This window comes from Lacerta agilis, chromosome 3 (assembly GCF_009819535.1).
Source record: "Lacerta agilis isolate rLacAgi1 chromosome 3, rLacAgi1.pri, whole genome shotgun sequence".
Taxonomy (NCBI): Eukaryota; Metazoa; Chordata; class Lepidosauria; order Squamata; family Lacertidae; genus Lacerta; species Lacerta agilis.
This window is the reverse complement of record NC_046314.1, coordinates 17,195,971-17,214,657: the sequence shown is the minus strand read 5'-3', so window position 1 is coordinate 17,214,657 and position 18,687 is coordinate 17,195,971. Positions and strand designations below refer to the sequence as shown.

General features: G+C 43.2%; 1 protein-coding gene across 1 annotated transcript in view; it reads left to right on the top strand.

Moving 5' to 3' along the window:
* The window catches only part of SDC1 (syndecan 1), a 35,562-nt gene extending 19,286 nt beyond the window's left edge, over nt 1-16,276 (top strand). Inside the window, exons 2-5 of the mRNA XM_033142922.1 lie at nt 9,840-9,921; nt 11,200-11,738; nt 11,980-12,127; nt 14,091-16,276. Of these exons, the coding sequence (XP_032998813.1) occupies nt 9,840-9,921; nt 11,200-11,738; nt 11,980-12,127; nt 14,091-14,257 (936 nt within the window). The 3' untranslated portion in view covers nt 14,258-16,276. The remainder of the gene's footprint in view (nt 1-9,839; nt 9,922-11,199; nt 11,739-11,979; nt 12,128-14,090) is intronic.
* The last annotated feature ends 2,411 nt before the right edge of the window (nt 16,277-18,687 follow it).

The following is an 18,687-nucleotide window of genomic DNA, read 5'->3' as shown; positions in this document are numbered from 1 at the left end:
ACCCTTAGCCAGTTTCGGTGTCTTTCTGCTTCAGCCCTTGCTTTCTAAAAGTTGAATTAAGCCTAATCACCTCTGGGGTGGTGAAAGGGATTACTTATGTAATAAGTGGAGATGGCTGAGTGTTCACATACCACTTTTTTTTTTGTAAGATTATGCCCCTAGTGATGTCTCTGTCATCCTTTTACTCTAATTGAGTTTGTGTTAAGTATTGGTCTTGATCCTTAGGTCACTGAGGGATAATTTTGTGGTGATTACTAATGCACTTCCTGTGAGCCCAAGAGTCTTGTCTGGTCCTTGGCATAATGGGACTTGCGTGCCAAGCACAAAAAGGGGAGGGAGGTAGCAGAATTTAATATTTGGGCCTGACACGGGTCCAGGAGGCAAAAAGGGTCTGGTTGGTTGAAGGAGTAAGGGGGACAAGTAGTGTTTCTCAAAGCTGGGTCCCCAGCTGTTTTTGGACTACAACTCTCATCATCCCTGACCACTGGTCCTGCTAGCTAGGGATGATGGGAATTGTGGTCCAACAACAGCTGGGGAAATGCTAGGCTAAATCGTGCATGGGCAGACCTCAGGCTTGTCAGATACACTTATAATAGAACCTCAAGAGCCAAGTGCAAAGGAAATGCAGTTTGGCTTTAAAGATCGGGGTGCCTCTGAACACACTCTTGAGTCTAGAGTTTTGCTTTCATTACCAGAACTTAACTGAGGTCAGCATCCACATCATGCATTTAAAACATCATTGTACCACTTCAGCAGTCTTTGAGAATCCAGGGGACTGTAGTGCAAGGATGCTGAATTATAGCTCTGCAAAGTCAACAGCCTCAACAAAGTGCAGTTCCCTGGATTATTTGGGAAGAAGAGATGACTCTTAGGTCACACTCACAACATACATTTAAAGCACTGAGTTGAGCTCCCAGCTATTTCACACGGGAGTCCCCTCCTCCTTAGTTTCCTTCATATCAGAGCCAGTGTGGTGTGGTGGTTAAGAGCGGTAGACTCGTAATCTGGTGAACCGGGTTCGTGTCTCCACTCCTCCACACGCAGCTGCTGGGTGACCTTGGGCTAGTCACACTTCTTTGAAGTCTCTCAGCCTCACTCACCTCACAGAGTGTTTGTTGTGGGGGAGGAAGGGAAAGGAGAATGTTAGCTACCTTGAGACTCCTTCTGGTAGTGATAAAGCAGGATATCCAATCCAAACTCTTCTTCTTTTTTAAGGAAAAGTACCTTTGTTGCTTGCTAACCTACTGGAAATCATGCAGATATCCATCAGTAGCTCTGCCCCTACCCCCTGGGTTGAATAGGCAATGATAAAGAGTAAATAGATGTCTCTGATTCAGGTGACGACAACACTCCAAACAACTGCAAGTCTTCTTCATTTCTTGGGTGTGTAATACTTTTGAAGCCTGGCCTACACAAGAAGCAGGTGGTAGAAGACGAGTGCTTCAGATTGCAGGCAGGAACCCTGTGCTTATTATGGCACCCCATTATTATTCTGATATTACAATTAATTATCACCCATCCTTCAACCTAAGGTCCCGGGGTGGATTGCAGCAATTGAAACATGGTTAAACACGGTAAACACAACCCTTCCCAAAACCGAGCCTAGCAAGAAGAGGAGGACTCTCCCAGCCCACTTCTTGCTGTGCTAGTTTTCTACTTGCATGGGATCTTTTATGCAAAGGGAGCATTTGAAAACCACGACCGTCCCACCTGCAGTCTGAAGTGACAGGCTACCTTCTCTTGTGCCATTTTGCAGCATCTGTAAATCACGACTCAACTCTTCTTTGAAATGCTTAACTGTCTTTTTCCCCTTCTGGCCATACAAGCTCAGCGGGGGGAGAGCAGTACTTGCTGTGAAGTTACAAAAAAAAACCAACAACCCGAAAAACCATAATATATTTTATTGATGACTATATTGGGTTAAATTCAATTTCTGCCATCACTTAGCACTTTATGTGGAATAGGCTATGCTACCTAATTATTCCATCCATTCTTGGCTCGTGTTCAGGAGAAACTGGGAGGTCCGTCAATGTCTTGGTATATGTTTCTCAAAGAGCAGAACTTATTAAACAGGCAAAACTATTAATGACTTTTGCTTCATTTGTGAGAGGGTTGAGGGGCAGGGAGGTACTTAAATGCCACAGCTTTCAGAGGAACGAGTTATAATATGCCGAGTCCTTTCTTTGAGCTTTTCGAACACCCCCAGATGGAGGTCTGCATAAGGAAATGGCACCTTTTAAAACTGTCTTTTTAAATGTACAGCTCCGTCCTGCTGAAGCCAAGGACTAGTATATGGTGCTTCCTTAACTGTAAGTAGGAACAGATGTCTGTAAAAGGGGAAAATACTGTATGCCAGCAGTAGAGCACTGGCACTGTAGAGTTGGCTGGCGGACTTAGAACAGAGACTTGTAAAATAGTCACACTCCTGGTCACCTGTGGTGAGTAAGAATTGTGTCCAGGTGACCAGACAGGGAAGCTTTCTTTATGAGGAATGCATGTCTTCACCTCTCCCCAGGTCCAACCAGCTGAAGCTGGTATCTGTGGCCATGTGGGCTACTTGAGATTCTTGGAAGCTAGTAACTTGAAACTTCTTAACGAAACTGTCATAATGTGTCCACCATGACACCCATCTGTAACCTGATCTGAACTGTAACTATCAGCGTTGGAAACTGAAGATATATAAGCTAGGTGCCAAATGGCTCCTTAAACCGAGGTTAGTCACCAAAACAGAATGCCTAGTTGCCATTTTGGAGCAAGACGTCTCTAAAGTCTTGTTTTTCAAATGACGGACTGGCTGTGATTGATTCTCAATTGAACAGTTGGCTTGTTCAGATGACAACCTTGATCTAGGTTAAGAACTTTGAGAACTTAAAAGAAGAAAGTCACTTGATCCAGGGAAAGTCCACATATATATTGGCCTATTTCGACCTCTTTTTTCTTAATGGTGACTACTCCTGCTCCGGCTGCACAGAAAAAGCAATTTGGTTCCAGAAATTCATTCTGATTGTGCACATAAAATATTACTGTTAGAATTCTACAGAGTGGGGTATTAGTGTGTGAAAACAGTCTAGATCCAATGATCTGGTGCCTGGCTAATTTCAGACACTGGTAACTATTCTCAGGTTCCCAAGATAAAATATTGTTGACGTGCAAACTAGCATAGGGATAGGTCCTGGTTGGACCAAACTGGGCACTCAAATAAGTGAAAACATTTTATAATTTTTCAAAGGAAAGTGTGCAGTTCCCGGGAAATGATGAGCCTCCAGGTATTCGTTAGTCGCACAATGAACTACACCAATGTCTTGGTGAACAACCCCATGTTTGCAAATAGTTGGAGTGCTCCCACTTGGCTTTTATCTTTGGATGACCTGGCACACTCTTGGCACTTGTGATCTCAACAGTCCATCTTGCTACCAGCCATGCGAACTGTGCAGCCACCAGAATTATAGTATGTGGAAATGTCCCAAGGAAAAGGGTGGCTGCTCTCTTGTGTCTTGTGGACAAAGTGTGGGCTAACCTGCCTCTTCTGACATACTTTTTGTCACACTATAATTCTGCTGTGCCATCTTGACCTATACAGTATCTTAATGGTGTACATAAAAGCTATGGCTTTAATGTAATGTTGGGAGAAATGCTGAATTATCCCAGTAAATTGCTTTTAAAAGTGTTTCACTCTCACCTTTGAATGAAAGGAATGGAGATAGCTCAGTTGGTAGAGCATGAGGCCCTTAATCTCAGGGCCGTGGGTTCGAGCCCCATGTTGGGCAAAAGAGTCCTGCGTTGCAAGACTCGATGACCCTTGTGGTCCCTTCCAACCCTATAATTTTATGATTCCATGAATGGAAAACCTCATTGCATCAGCCTTGATTACTCCTACGTCATGCTTCCTGTTAATTGCAGTAAGTGGTGAGGTAAATCCTTCAGGTGGGAAATAATCTAAAGATTTAAAGTCATGGCCAAAGCTTGCCTAGGGAGGATGTGGGTGTTGTCTGAGCATCCTAATCTTCCGCCTTGATGGGCTTTGTTCACAAGAGGCCGTATCTGCCAATAGATACCCTGATATTAATTGTCCAGGCTTACCCTGCTGTGTCTGAGAGAGATAGTAATGAGTCAGCATGGAAACTGCCTGGTGTCTCCCTCTCAAGGACAACCTACTGTCTGGATCAGACACCTGCTAAAATGTTATTCACGTGGGAGGCAAGTCTAGCAGCGTCACAGCAAAGCAAGCAAGGACAGCACAGTACAGTGGTACCTTGGTTCTCAAACTTAATCCGTTCCGGAAGTCTGTTCCCAAACCAAAGCATTCGAAAACCAAGGCACGCTTTGCCATAGAAAGTAATGCAAAATGGATTAATCCGTTCCAGACTTTTAAAAACAACCCCCAAAACAGCAATTTAACATGAATTTTTACTGTCTAGCGAGACCATTGATCCGTAAAATGAAATCAGTAAACAATGTACTGCAGTCTCACAATCAATCAGTAGCTGAACTGGGTTCCAAACAGTCACAAAAACAAAAGCAAAAATGCAAAATAAATAGCAAAAACAAACAGACCTCAGTGTAACACTCAAAACGGAAGTGTGGCACTCAAAACAGAAGTGTAACACTCAAAACGGAGCAAGTTTGGCTTCCGAAAAGAGTTTGCAGACCGGGACACTTACTTCCAGGTTTGCAGTGTTTGGGTTGCAAGTTGTTTGAGTACCAAGGCATTTGAGAACCAATGTACCACTGTACCGATCTGAAACATAAATTGGGCTGCAATAAAAAAAAAAAGTTCAAGCAGATTTAAACACTTTTAGATATAGTTAAATGAAGGATGTGTGGTGCTCTCCACACTCTTCCAAGCCTAGCTAATGGAGTTTCTGGTATTCCTTCATTTACCAACTCAAGCTTGAGTTGACAGAAGCCACTCAAGCATGTTCAGTCTCCATACAAGATCTGAATGGTTTGTACACGTCACCAGATGTCTTTGGTCTAGCTTACAGTAATTGTTGATGGGATGATAAGATCGGTTTCTGGATAACGCCACATCAGACTACAGCTGCCAGATCTCATGGTTGAAGGCTCCTCTGTATTAAAACAGCTGAGGCTAGAAAATTAGATACAGTGGTGCCTTGCTAGACGAAAATAATTCGTTCTGCGAGTGCTGTCGTATAGCGAATTTTTCGTCTTGCGAAGCACCAACGAGAGAATAGCGGTTTGACGAAAAAAAGAAAAAAAAAAATCGGAAATTTTTTCGTCTTGCGAGGCAAGCCCATTGAAAAATTCGTCTTGCGAGACAGCCTTCCGCTAGCGAATGCCTTTCGTCTAGCGAGTTTTTCGTCTAGCGAGGCATTCGTCTAGCGGGGTACCACTGTACTGTGCAGAGTTCTCATCTAGCTTCTACCTCCTGATGTGCAAGTACAGGATTCCACCTACCCCATGGGATGGCTTCCAACTATGCAGTCTTCCTCGGGCTGTTTGAAGTGGTACAGTCCAAGCACCGCTGTGTCAGCTGCTTTCACCCAAAGGCAGCTGTTGCTTCAGTCAAATAACTTTCTAGAACTTGTTTTTCCCCCCTCCAGAGTGGAATTATCAGCGGGCAGCTAAGGGAGGGTTAGAATTTCAGAGACAATCTTGTTAGAACCCCAAATGACAATAGATCTTGTTTTCCTCCCTTAATAAGCAACCCACATTAAGAGCCATCGATTTGTCTAAGCAGTTGGACCTGCTCTGCTTGAAGCCCAACAGGCTGTAGCTGAGCAAAGTGCATGGCACTATATAGCTCATTAAGAACTTGCACACTGAGTAAAATGAGCAGCTGCACAGTTTGCAAAGTGGCGAGTGAAAGTGGTGAAGCTTTACAAAGCTTTCTTATCGCCTTCCTTGTTCTTGAACTTCAGAACCCTTTGAAAACTTGGAGCAGCTAAAATTAGCAGATGGTGACCAACCATCACCACACATACAGCTGTCCTTGATTGAAGCTCAGAGATAGCTGATCTCAATCTTAATCCCTACAAGATAATTTGATGGGTTTTTTGTTTTAAAAAAAGACTAAACCGAGAAGAGAATTTTGGTTGCATTGGTCTGAATGCCACAAGAGGTCTGGCTTGAACTCAGCAGAATATATTCTTGGAACTCCAGTGATGGAGTTGGCACCAATCCAATATGTTTTGGTGCCTGAAGCAGAGCCCTAGTGACACACACCTTCCTAGGGCCAGCACCCATCTTGCTGTACCTTTTGGGACAACAGTTCTTTCCTTCAGTCAGCTCTCCACTTCATGGTGTTGTTTGAAATAGGTTCCTTGTGGTCCACCTCAAGGCATAATCCATAATCCATGGCATAATGGCTATAGTCCATGGCATAATGACCTACCCAAGATATTTAGTATGTAGCCTGTAAAATATTGGAGTCCCTCCCCCACCCCCACCCCGTTTCGATGTAAATACTATGGGCATAACTCAAGCTGATAATCCAGCTGTTTTAGGAAAGCATCAAGAAAAAGCATGAGAGTCTTAAAACACTTCCCACACATGTCTCATTTGAAATGGGGTGGGGAAGAAGAGACTATTACTTTGTCTCCACCTGGAGAATAAAGATCCTTCCCACCCACAGCCCTCCAGTTGAGACATCCTTGAAATACATGTATTCAGAGTGTCTTCACAAATGCTGCTGGGAGTATAGGGAAAACCCAACAAAAGACTCTAATAGGAAATAGTTGTGTCAATCTCTTGTTATCAAAGAAACCCAACCAGAGAGTAGAGATGTTCAAAGGACTTTCTGGAGGTTTCAATTCAAGGAGGCTGCACCCGCAACTCCTACAATAATGCGCGGGTTGGGGTGTGCTGATCCTTTGGAATTCGTACTTGGAAATTAAACGTGTATTAACAGTTTCTGATGAAAATGTGATATTAACAATGTGTCTCTTATGTGAATTGCATATTGGTTCATGCTTATCAAAATAATAAAAAGTGTTGTCATCCCCCCAAAAGAAAGCAGTGACTAGATAATCTGTTTTTGGTCCCCACAACCTAGGTCCCAGGAGCCATTGGGCTCCTAGATTTTCTATCCCAGTTTCTAACACTGTTTGATATCTTGAGAGCCAAAATCGTAGAACCTGTAACACTTTTTTTTTAAACTTCTAAAGGAATGCATGTGCAGTCAAAAATGCCTGCAGGTGAAAAGTAACAAGCGCTTCTCACAAGTTCATGAGAAGAGTGTAGGGCTACCAGAAGTCTCCCCTGTAGCTATCTACCTCCAGTATAGAGATGCTTTTTTATTTTAACAAACTGAACACCTGCATAGAACAAGCTTCTACAAGAAAGTGTTCAGAACAGAATCCACATTGCATGCTTTAGTATCACTGAAAAGTGTCTAGTATTTGAAACCTTTCACTTGATATCCATGAGATGAGGAAACTTATCCATGAGATAAGTTCTAAGAGAGCTTCCAGTACCTCATTGGGAACGAAAGCTGCCAAACATCCCAGGACTGTTGTTTGGTTTCTCATCCTCGGGGGAACTTTCTCTTGATCTTCTGGGCAGATTTAGACCTCCAGAGCAATGATCTGTAACTAGCTTTCTTCGGTGCCAGCAGAATGGTTTGTGTACGCCTTAAGCATTTGGTGCTGCTAACCCAAATGTGAAAGGTTGCCTTGTAAATCCTGTAGGGTTAAGGACATAAAAATGCACAAAATCCGTTTCCTCCTAATCCTTGCCTCAGATGTAAGCATTGTGATGTGGCAGTGGAAGTTATGTGTAAGAGACAAATTGCTATTTCAGAGGCTCTGCATTGACACACAGGGTCTGTGATGTGGAACTCCTATGTGGGACGTGATGCAGAAATCCTATTTGAGGAGAGCCAAACATGAGATCCAGAACCGCCAAGACTGTTAACTGTGTTTGTATGGAAACAACTTCATGCAGATAGGGTCGTCTGTCTTGGTGCTGGTGACAATTTATCCCAACTGATCCTTCCCTCCAGTGGGCAACCTTTTTCCACTACTGCCACCCAGCCTAATTTCATGTGGCCCTCCAGATGCTGCAGGCCCACTTTATAATATAACAACAACAACAACAACAACAACAACAACAACAACAACATATTATTTATACCCCGCCCATATGGCTGGGTAGGCTTCCAACAGAACATTAAAATGCAATAATCTATTAAACATTAAAAGCCTCCCTAAACAGGGCTGCCTTCAGATGTCTTCTAAAGGTCTGGTAGTTGTTTTTTTCTTCGACATCTGGTGGGAGGGCGTTCCACAGGGCGTTCCACTTTGGCTTCCTAGACCACCCCTCTGGGAACCCTCTTTCTCACTGTGGCCAGAGGGAAGGAGGGATATGGCGATGGCACAGAGTAGCACAGGGCTGCAAATTCTGCCCACTTTTTGCTCCGGCAGCCCCTGGCAGGATAACCCGGAGGATATGCATCCCTCAAGAGTGAAAAGGTTCCCCAGCTCTGCTCTAAGTCTAGTTTGATATCCTCTTGAAGGCAGGAAAACTGCTGTTCCTTTAACAGTAGAAAGGATGCTTAAGAGGCATGCTGACATAGCTAGAACACAATGGAGAAATGCAATCAAACCATATAGATAAGATAACCCTGCAGGGAAGGTCTCTCTCTCTCTCTCTCTCTCTCTCTCTCTCTCTCTGTGTGTGTGTGTGTGTGTGTATTCCCCTTTGTATAGGCACTCATACAAAGGGGAATATAACTGCTAAGTTTGCAGAAAACAGCCTTGCAGCACTCTAAATGGAGGATGAGCCCAAAATACATGTGAAAAGCTGTCATTGCCTACCTTACCTGTCTGCCCAAATGAGGGCATGTTGTGTTTCTGTAGTGTCCAGTGTTTTGTGAAAAGGGACTTGGGGAAGGAGTTCGTCTGATGCTCCCAAGTTTGTTTTTGGATAAGGAAGTTTGTGTTGAGGGCTCTCAGTTGGCCAAATGGCTTGAAGAGAATCTCTGTAATTTCTACATTTGATACAATGCAGCCAAAGAATGTAATGGCTTCAGGGGTATTCTGAACACACATTCACTACAAGAGTAGAGTTTCTGTGTGCCTTTTTCATGGCCCACAGGCAGTGATGCAGAGCAGAAAAGTTTCCAGTTCTTTTATTTTTCCACCCCCCCCACCCCCCCACATTTCATAAACATGAAAAGATGTCAGTTGCAAGTATGATATTGGCCAAGCTTCTCTGTTTCAAAGAAAGTAAAACTGCTAAATTAGATCACTCTCTAAGGCATCAGAAAATTTCACATAGCAAACCATTTTTTTCCCTAATGAAAGTTGCTCTGAAATTTTCCAATTCGTACTTTCCCTCTGCTCTTACTTACTTACTTACTTATTTATTTGACCATGTGTATCAGTTTAATTATACTAATTGCATCTCTTCTCTCTCGCCAATAATTTTCTAAACAAATAGTGGAATGAAATGATTCCAGTATTGCTTGTGTAAGTGTCTGAAAGACACATTGCGGAAAAGAGTGTAAATTAGAACCCTTATACAAATCTTTCATGTGTGCCTTGCATGATTCTGAATCTTTGTGTCTTATTGCTATGCAAAAATGAATAATAATAATAATAATAATAATAATAATAATAATAATAATAAGTTCCTCTGTGGCTCTTCTAATCTCTGTTCTGCATGTAATTATTATTCACTATGGCTGTGCAGCAAGCTTCATTTTTGTAGCTTACGGTATGGGTATATTCAGAAAGGAGTTGGGAGGTGGAATAAAGCAGTGTACAGTACTTTACACAATGCAACTAGCTGCCCTTTGTTCTCAATACTGAATGTTCCAGCTTTGCCAATCAGCGGAGAATATTCTAAATGTACTTTGCTTCCTGTTTGTTCTGTAGCAACCAGCAGACATCAGTTTCCCACCTGAAGACATGGACTCATCTGGTGATGATTACGACTCTTTTTCTGGTTCTGGAGCAGGTATGCTTGTTTCTGTGTTTGTTTAGCTGTGAACAAAGCGCTTCCTGAACAGCTCTAATTTTGTAAGCTTATAGTTAACTAAAGGCCAAATGCCACACTGCTTTTGAATGTGTAAGGTGCTGCTTGCATGATTTACTTAAGACATATAAAACCCTGCCTTGCTTCAGGAAGCTCAGGATAGTGTATATGGCTCTTCACACACTTATTATTTTCACAACAACTTTGTGAGGTAGGTTAGGCTGAGAGAGAGGGAGAGAGATTCTGGTGAACCTCAGGCTGAGTGGAGATTTGAATCTGGGTCTTTCCTGCTTCACAACCCATCCTGCCTCTCAGTCCTCCTTAGAGTAACTCTGTTGTGCCTTTATTGCCTAACAAGTTAGGCCGGGACTCAAGGCCGCCTAGTGAGTTTGACAGAGGCCATATGGCAGGTCTGGGGAACTTCTGGCCTTCCAGATGTTGCTGAACTACAGCAACCATCATCCCTGGCCCATTAGCCATGCTGGCTGAGGTTGGTGGGAGCTGTAGTTCAGCAACGTTGGGATGGCCAAAGCCTCCCCACATCTATCAAATGGGGCCATCCAGATTTTGTAGTCCCTGCCATAACCAGAATATAATAATGGCTATGATAGTAAAGGACAGATCCTGAAGTTGAGACTCCAGTACTTTGGCCACCTCATGAGAAGAGAAGACTCCCTGGAAAAGACGCTGATGTTGGGAAACATGGAGAGCACAAGGAGAAGGGGACGACAGAGGATGAGATGGTTGGACAGTGTTCTCGAAGCTACTAACATGAGTCTGACCAAACTGCAGGAGGTAGTGGAGGATAGGGGGGCCTGGCGTGCTCTGGTCCATGGGGTCACGAAGAGTCGGACATGACTGAACGACTGAACAACAAATGATAGTAAAATGGTGGCTAGTTCAGATTTCATTTAAAATTGACTGCATGTTAAAATCTTAAAATCCTGTAAGTAGGGATTTCATTTTTTAAGAAAAAACATTAACATTAATAATAAAAGAAAGTACCCTGACAGAGACCAATATAGTCAACGTGTGTGTGTGTGTGTGTGTGTGTGTGTGTGTGTGTGTGTGTGTTCTACAACTTCAGAGGCGTGTCATAATTAGTTGGCCACGGGGTGGGAATTGGCTATTGAAGAGACAGGGATTCCTCAAACTTCTTGAACCACTTGGGTGAGCTTTCTCTTACGCAATGTAGTGTTTTTTTAGAGGCCTCCTGTGTACTGGCTAAAACGATTACTGATGCTTTGGGTTCTTTGTCAGGCCATCCTGCAACCTTCGTAAAAGTTCCACTACAAGGAAGCACAAATATGTCGTTGTTGCCCGAATCCACAACTGACTTGGAATACAAACAGCCTGAGGTACAGCAAACAGACAGCCCTACAGAAGACTATCCAGGAGGACCTGTATCCCAAACAAGCATACCTTTAGTCCCATTGATGGATCTGGTGACCGACAAGACAGCAGTAGCTACAGAATATGAGCTGGACTCATTTACTGAACAAGGAACAACAAGGTCTCCAGTCATAACGACTAGAATCCCAGCGACTCACCACATTTCCACAGTCAGAACCACAACGTCGCAAATTTCTAGCACACACTTCATTGAGGCAGAAGTCCACCAAGATGTCCATCAAGGATCTAGCACTGATGATGCAACACCTGCTTTGGACTTAGTGCCGACTAGTGAGAGAAGTCTGGATACTGCAAGTCCCACTACAGTATCCTCTAGTGACCAGAATGAAATCCCTTCTCTGCCCGATGACGGAGGCATCCTAATTGAGGATGGTTCTGGAAGTAAGGTAAGAACGAGACACTGTTCACCATGTTGCTACATAAATTAAACTCTTATGCCGAAATGCAGTTAATTGACCTGTGCTATAGCTTGCAGACTGTTTAAATGTAGACTTCAAGCACATGTCATGATAGAACTTTGAGTAGCAGCGCTGCCTCTGAAACTCTTATAATAATAATAATAACAACATACATGCACTGAATCTGTGGAAGGGAAATATAAAATGGCGTGGTTGTTCTTCTATGCAGGATGACTTTTCAATTGAGCTACATGGAGAAAATTCAGTACTAGAAGTGGAATCTCAGCCCAGTGGTAAAACAATAGATACAGAAACGAAGAATGCAAAATCTGCAGGAACCGCCCAAGGAATAATGGACAGGAAAGAAGTTCTAGGAGGTATGTGAAAGTAGATGATCTTTTCTCTCCCTCTCCCTCTCCCTCTCCCTCTCTTCCCCTGCTTAGTTTAAACTACTTATTGTGCAACCCCTAGCACTATCTCAGTTGACAGCTGTTGCTGAGCTGCCATACTGTTTTCTGCACAGCAAAGCCACAGTATGAACTTGAGGAGCTCTACACTTGTCACAACCTCAACAGCTGCTGCAGAGTAGCTGCTCACCTTGGCATCACTGTATGGTTAATTATGCCCAGGGCAACCCAGTACTATGGCAAGCATCTTGCGGGTTGAATTTACTGTACGGCTTTGTGACAACAGATGACAAAGCCTAAGCACAACTAGTGCATCCCCACTCTTGCTTCCTCAGCATGTGGAGGGTGAGCAGGGCCTTTGTGTAGAGAGCACATGATCTGGAACTTAAATATGTGTTCAGAAGGCTGTGCTCAATGGAGAATACTGTCGTATGCCCCATTCTTAGCAGCTTGGAGGAAAAAGATTGGCCCCCAAAGGTGAACACTTGGATGGTTTCATCTGGACCAGAAATGGGGAATCTGTAGGCTCTCAGACCTTGTTGGGCTCTCAACTCCCAACCAGCATGGCAGATGATGGGAATTTATAGACCAAACAATATCTGGAGGGTATCATGTTGTCTAGCCCTGATCCGGACTGTAGATTCCACATAAGCAACTCCCTTTGTAGCATTCCTTTGTGGCTGGCTGTTCTTTTTACGGAGCGTTGGTCACTCTTGGAGGAACGTAAGACGCATCAGTGGGGCCAACCAGATGCCTGTGGGGAACCCTCAAGCAGGGTCTGAGTACATGGGCATGCTCCCCTCCTGTGATCTCCAACAACTGGTATTTGGAAGTGTTAGTGCCTCCAGTTGTGGAGGCAGACCATAGCCATCATGGACAGTTCTCCGAATGGAGAGATGTAGAAAGTCGAGTTCCTCAAGGATTGGTATTGGGGCCTGTGCTTCTTTCAACTTGTTCATAAATGATCTAGAATTAGGGGTGAGCAGTGAGGTGGCCAAGTTTGCTTGGGGGGGAGGGGAATACTTTATCTTTTTTTATAAACATAATCTTTATTGTTATCACACATTAATGACATAAAACTCAACAGATGTTACGCAATACACATACATTTCATACAATACCTGAGAGCCAGTGTGGTGTAGTGGTTAAGAGCGGTGGACTCGTAATCTGGTGAACCGGGTTCGCATCTCCGCTCCTCCACATGCAGCTGACCTTGGGCTAGTCACACTTCTTTGAAGTCTCTCAGCCGCACTCACCTCACAGAGTGTTTGTTGTGGGGGAGGAAGGGAAAGGAGAATGATAGCCGCTTTGAGACTCCTTCGGGTAGTGATAAAGCGGGATATCAAATCCAAACTCCTCTTCTTCTTCTACCTATCCTCGTACCTTTACATTGGACACCACACCACACACATTTGACTTTCCACTTTCCTCTTAATGCTGTGTTATCAATCTTAACTCAGATTGAGTACGCATGTCGCAGTGATTCTTCCACATTTCCTTATGTTTGTCTATACATATTTTACCTTATCTTCCCTCTATTTACAAGATTTTGTCTGAATCTGCTTGGAGGTTTGCGTTGTCCATATAGTTTTAAAGATATTCTTTAAAAATTAACCATTCTTTATTAACTTTTTCAACAGTGTTTCCTTTTACTCTCCCTGTTAGTTTTGCAAGATGTGAATATTCAATCATTTTAGCTAACCAGTTAGATTTGGTGGGGATTATGTTGCTTTCCCAATTTTCCGCTATGAGAATTCTTGCTGCTGTGGTTGTGGTGTACGTAAAGAGTGGTCTACGCGTTTTCTTGATTTCCGAGGACATGATACCGAGCAGGAATGCTTCTGGGGTTCCCCCCACCCCTGAAAAAAATACTTTATCACTTTGTTTATTTCTAATCTGAATGCATCTAACTCGGCACTTGCTTTTTCCACAGGGGTCATCGCTGGTGGATTAGTAGGTCTGCTGTTTGCTGGGTTCCTAGTTGGGTTCATGCTGTACAGAATGAAGAAAAAAGACGAAGGAAGCTACTCACTGGATGAGCCAAAACAGTCAAATGGAGGCTATCAGAAACCACAGAAACAAGAAGAATTCTACGCATGAACAAAGAAAGTTTAAAAGACATTTGGATGTCTCCTGGGCATCATGAGTTCTCACTGCGTTTTAAAAAGGGGTGGGGGGAACTAAAAGCCATAGGACTGAGCTTAAGCCTCTGCCTCCTTGCCATTGGGAACGCCTCTATTTTTCCAAAGTCAATCTGGATTAAGTAAAAACCATACCTGCTTTCTTGCACAAAGATTACCTTTAAAGTGGAACCTTAGCCTTAGTCTAAGGACTCCTGGGGAAAAGATAAGGAACCGATTGTATATAGTCTTGACGTCCTAGGAACATGCACCAAGAAATTAGTAAGGTATAATGTGCGTGTGTGTGTGTGCTAAAGACATTTCGGGGCCCCAACGCTTAGTAGCCATTCCTGTGTGCATTAGAGAACGTTCTTTTCTTTAAAAAAACACAATAAAAAACAGGTTATTATGTGGCTTTCAATGTTCCCACCCCCTTTTCAACGGTAACACTCAGTCACTCTATTGTAGCTGAATGGTGTGTGAAAGAAGCCCCCTCCTCAAATTAAAAGGTCTGTCCAAAGTGATGGAGTTCTTAAAAGTTAGGCGTATGACTTCTCTGGAATTCTAGTGGGAGAAATTTTATACACTCTGCTTTGTAACCTGAGGGGAACGTAGAGGTGGAAGCATGTATTTGAGGTGTGCGCACTTTTTTCCAGTTACTTCTGGTCCTACTGGCTGTAGTGTTGTCCTTGTACACTGTGTGCCAGGTCCACATGGTAGTCCCGGAGCCACCGTTTGTTATCTACCTCTTCTGCATTGCATTTTTTTCCCTGATAGCGGCTACTTCTCCACTGGATTTCCAAACTCCCTCTGCCACTCGGCACCTGAAGTGCTGGGTGTGGCATTCTTCAGCGTACAGGACGGAGCCTGTTAAGGGGTGATGAGAGCTCCTGTTTCTGCCAAGTCCCAGGGACTAGAATCATATTAGACTGGCGTTTGTAGTTGCAGTTCTCTGGGAGCACAGGCTCAGCATGCAGAGCCTAAGGGAGTTAGCGTCTATTAATGTGCGTGGCTGGCTTTTATCTCGGTCCAACTTGTGTCAGAGCGTTAAGAGAGTTTGGAGAGCAAATGTCCTCAGAAGCTGTTCTGTGTAGAAGAGGGTGGGTCAAAGATGGACAGGGTGCCTTCATCTCCTTTGCATGTCCAAAGTGTAAAGTTGGGGGGGTGTTGTTGGGGTGTGTATCGATAGGACCAAACCGGTGAATGTCAGCACTTCCAAAGCAGTATTTAAATGTGTGTTAAGTTACACTGTGTGTGGAGGGAGGCGGAGCTGTCTTGAAAAACAGCTAGCTGGTGTAGAATATGATTTCTGTAATGTACAGGATGACATGGATGTGAATTTTCTCTCTGCTGAACAGTTTTTTGTTGTTTTTTTTGGTAAAGGCTTTGGGGTTTTTTAGCGGTGGGGGGGTAACCCACATACATCACCGTTTTAGGCTCTTCTTTATTTCACCATTTACACTTGTTAGCTTGCAAGACGCTTCTGTTTCTAGCAAAAAGTGTAGGCAGAAGAATGAGTTGACACTAGGGCACTGTAAATACATAACAGTAAAGCAAGAACCTTTCAAATAAAGCATAATTGTGAGTTTTCAACCAAACAGTTGGTGCCTTCCGTATATTACTGCCGCAAAGCTCTTTATCTTTGATAAGCTAAATACTTCTTTTTTCCAGCGTGTGAAACCAGGCTGTCAACTCCTGACTTGCATTCAGTACAACTCAGCTACCCATAACTACCTTTTTACAATGAGGTTTTAAGTGATTGTGTGTCCCTTTTTTATGTACAAAAAGATATCACTGCCTTTCTCGGATCTAGGAAACACACTTCTTTTGGGCAAGACTTAAGTGATAAATCTGGCGTGTGAGGTTTTTAACGGTCGAGCAGAAACTGGAATTCTGTAACTTGCAAACGGCAAATTTTGAAATGCAAGTCCTTCGGTTGGTTCTTTTTGTACTTCTCAAACAGAACACATGCAATAAAAAAGGCAGTCTGCCAAAATAAGCTGTCTCATGTCATTACCTGTCCATACCCAATTTTTTATTTTCAGCTTCTTCTTTTGAGTTGCAAGGCTGTTTCCTCGGGAAAATGCACTAGAAACACAGGGTTGCAACTCTGTGTACTGAATGCAGCCTTGTCTTGCCCACTTGTTTTACTTTAATCTTTAAGATGTCACCCATCACTAAAGGCTTATTAATTCTCCTGGGCACCTGAACCTCAGAGTGTGTTGGCAAAGTATTTGGAGCTGGGAATGTCTGGCCCAACAGATGTTGTGTTTGGACTCCCAACTCCCCTACCTCAAGCCCAGCCAGCCCAGCCAATAGTCGGGGTTGGTGCAAATTGTAGTCCAGCAATTTCTGGAGGCCCAGAGGTTGGCCATGCTATGCTTTGGCTGCTACTGAACATGCAGAATGTCAGTGGCAATGAAGGCAGGGAAATGGGACAGAGACACACGCAAAACACTGCCCGACCAGTCTATATCCAGACAACTGCTCTGCTATGAAGATGGAAGAACTGGTCTGAAACACACGGAGCCTGGACCTATCTATATTTGCTGCACAGACAGACCGGCTGACCTGTTCAATAAGACCAGTCAGTATGCCTAGAATCTGCTGGGTAGCTCAGTTGGTTAGAGTGTGGTGCTGATAATGCCAAGGTTGCCGGTTCAATCCTCGTATTGGACATCGTCATTGCAGGGGGTTGGACTAGAGGGTCCTCGAGGATCCCTTCCAACTTTACAATTTTATGTTAATTGTCGCCTTGAATTATAAAGTATTCTGCTACTTTTTCTTATAAAAATGAAAGGGATTTACAAAAGCACGAGTATGCGTTGGTGCTGTTGGGGAAACACAAAATGTACCACTCACTGTATTGGCCATTTTGTTCTGCTTACTGCATATTCGACTTGGGGAGTAGAAATGTGCATATGTGGAATGAGGGTAAAATTGCTTCACGTTGCATCTCAGATGAGTAAGATTTTTAATTACTCACTTTGCTGTCCTTAGCCCTCCCAGACCTTGGGTTGGCTTACAACAGTAAAATAAAAATAAAAAGCATTAAATGAAATGAAATGAAAACAAAATAGTACACAACAACCAAAAGGAGCACATATTTAGCACCTGGAAGTATTAATATGTTCAGGGCAGGTAACAAGAAAAAACCATGCTCCAGTGTTTCAAGCCTGACAGCACTACAGTTGCAATGAAACATTTTTTCCCCTTCTACTGTGTGGTAGACAATTGCTAACTTGAAGATTTAAGTCAGCTTGCAACACATGGGGTTGAACTTGGAAGCACTTTTTGCAGAAAAACAACTTTCCCTCTGCACATGGAAAACTTTGCACTATTTGCTAAGCGCCACTTCTTCATTGGTACGTGTTTTCTTGGGTAGTAAACAAAATTCTTTGCTGCAACAAGGCTAGCTGGGTTGCATTCCTTAATTAAGATTGTCTGGTGGTTCCCTTCTGGTCCAGAGCGATCTCTAGTAGTTGCAGAGTAACTGCATTTATACCACTCATTGCCCGTTTCTCTTTGATAATAAACTATGAGTCCATAGTATTGGTCAATCGGGACTTTCAATTTATGGCAAAAAATAAATAAATCTTGGTAACGAAGGCCGGCAGTGTGTGCTCTTAAATTTATTTCTGTGTGATTGTGTTAGGTGGGTGTGCTGTAGCAGAAGGCTTTATTGGGCCACTAGCTAGGAAAGGAGTCCTGCAATTACTTCATCAACATAACTGCTCTCTTGAAGAACTCCTGCCCAAAATGCACTTGTCCCATTGCAGGTGTGGGTGACTTGTGGCCCTCCGGACATTGTTGGACTTCCAGCCCCCACCAGCCCAAGCCAGCAAGTCAAGTCAGTTTATTGTGCTTTAGCAGACAGCTGTTATATGCATGAAAATGCTAAGTAATAATAGAGATTTACATTTCTGCTCCTTAACCCTTAAAGGAAAAATCATTTCCCATACATCCAGATTTGTAGAGCCTTAGCAAGAAATTTAGATATTTTGAAGGATATATACTTGTCTACACTGGACAGCAAAAAACAAGTCTTTGCCAAGGATGACCTTTCCTTCTGTGATCTTAACATTGCGTAAATATAGTCGTTTCTAAGATTATTATAAAAAGGGCATTCAAGGAGCACATGAGTTGTATCTTCTATTGACACAGAGTTTCAACCACAGACTGTCCTTAGGAATTCCTTTGTGCCATCCCATCCAATCTGCTAGAGGAAGGACATTTAATCTTGCCTGTGTAAACGCTACCCTCATGATAATGTTTGCTAGGTCTACAAGATATCTTGGAAGGGATAAATTCAATGGAATAAAGGAAGCATACAAATTATTAGATTGACAAAAGTCTCGAGTCGGGGGTGATGGTAGATGGAATCCGGCAGGTTATGCATCCCTGACTTAA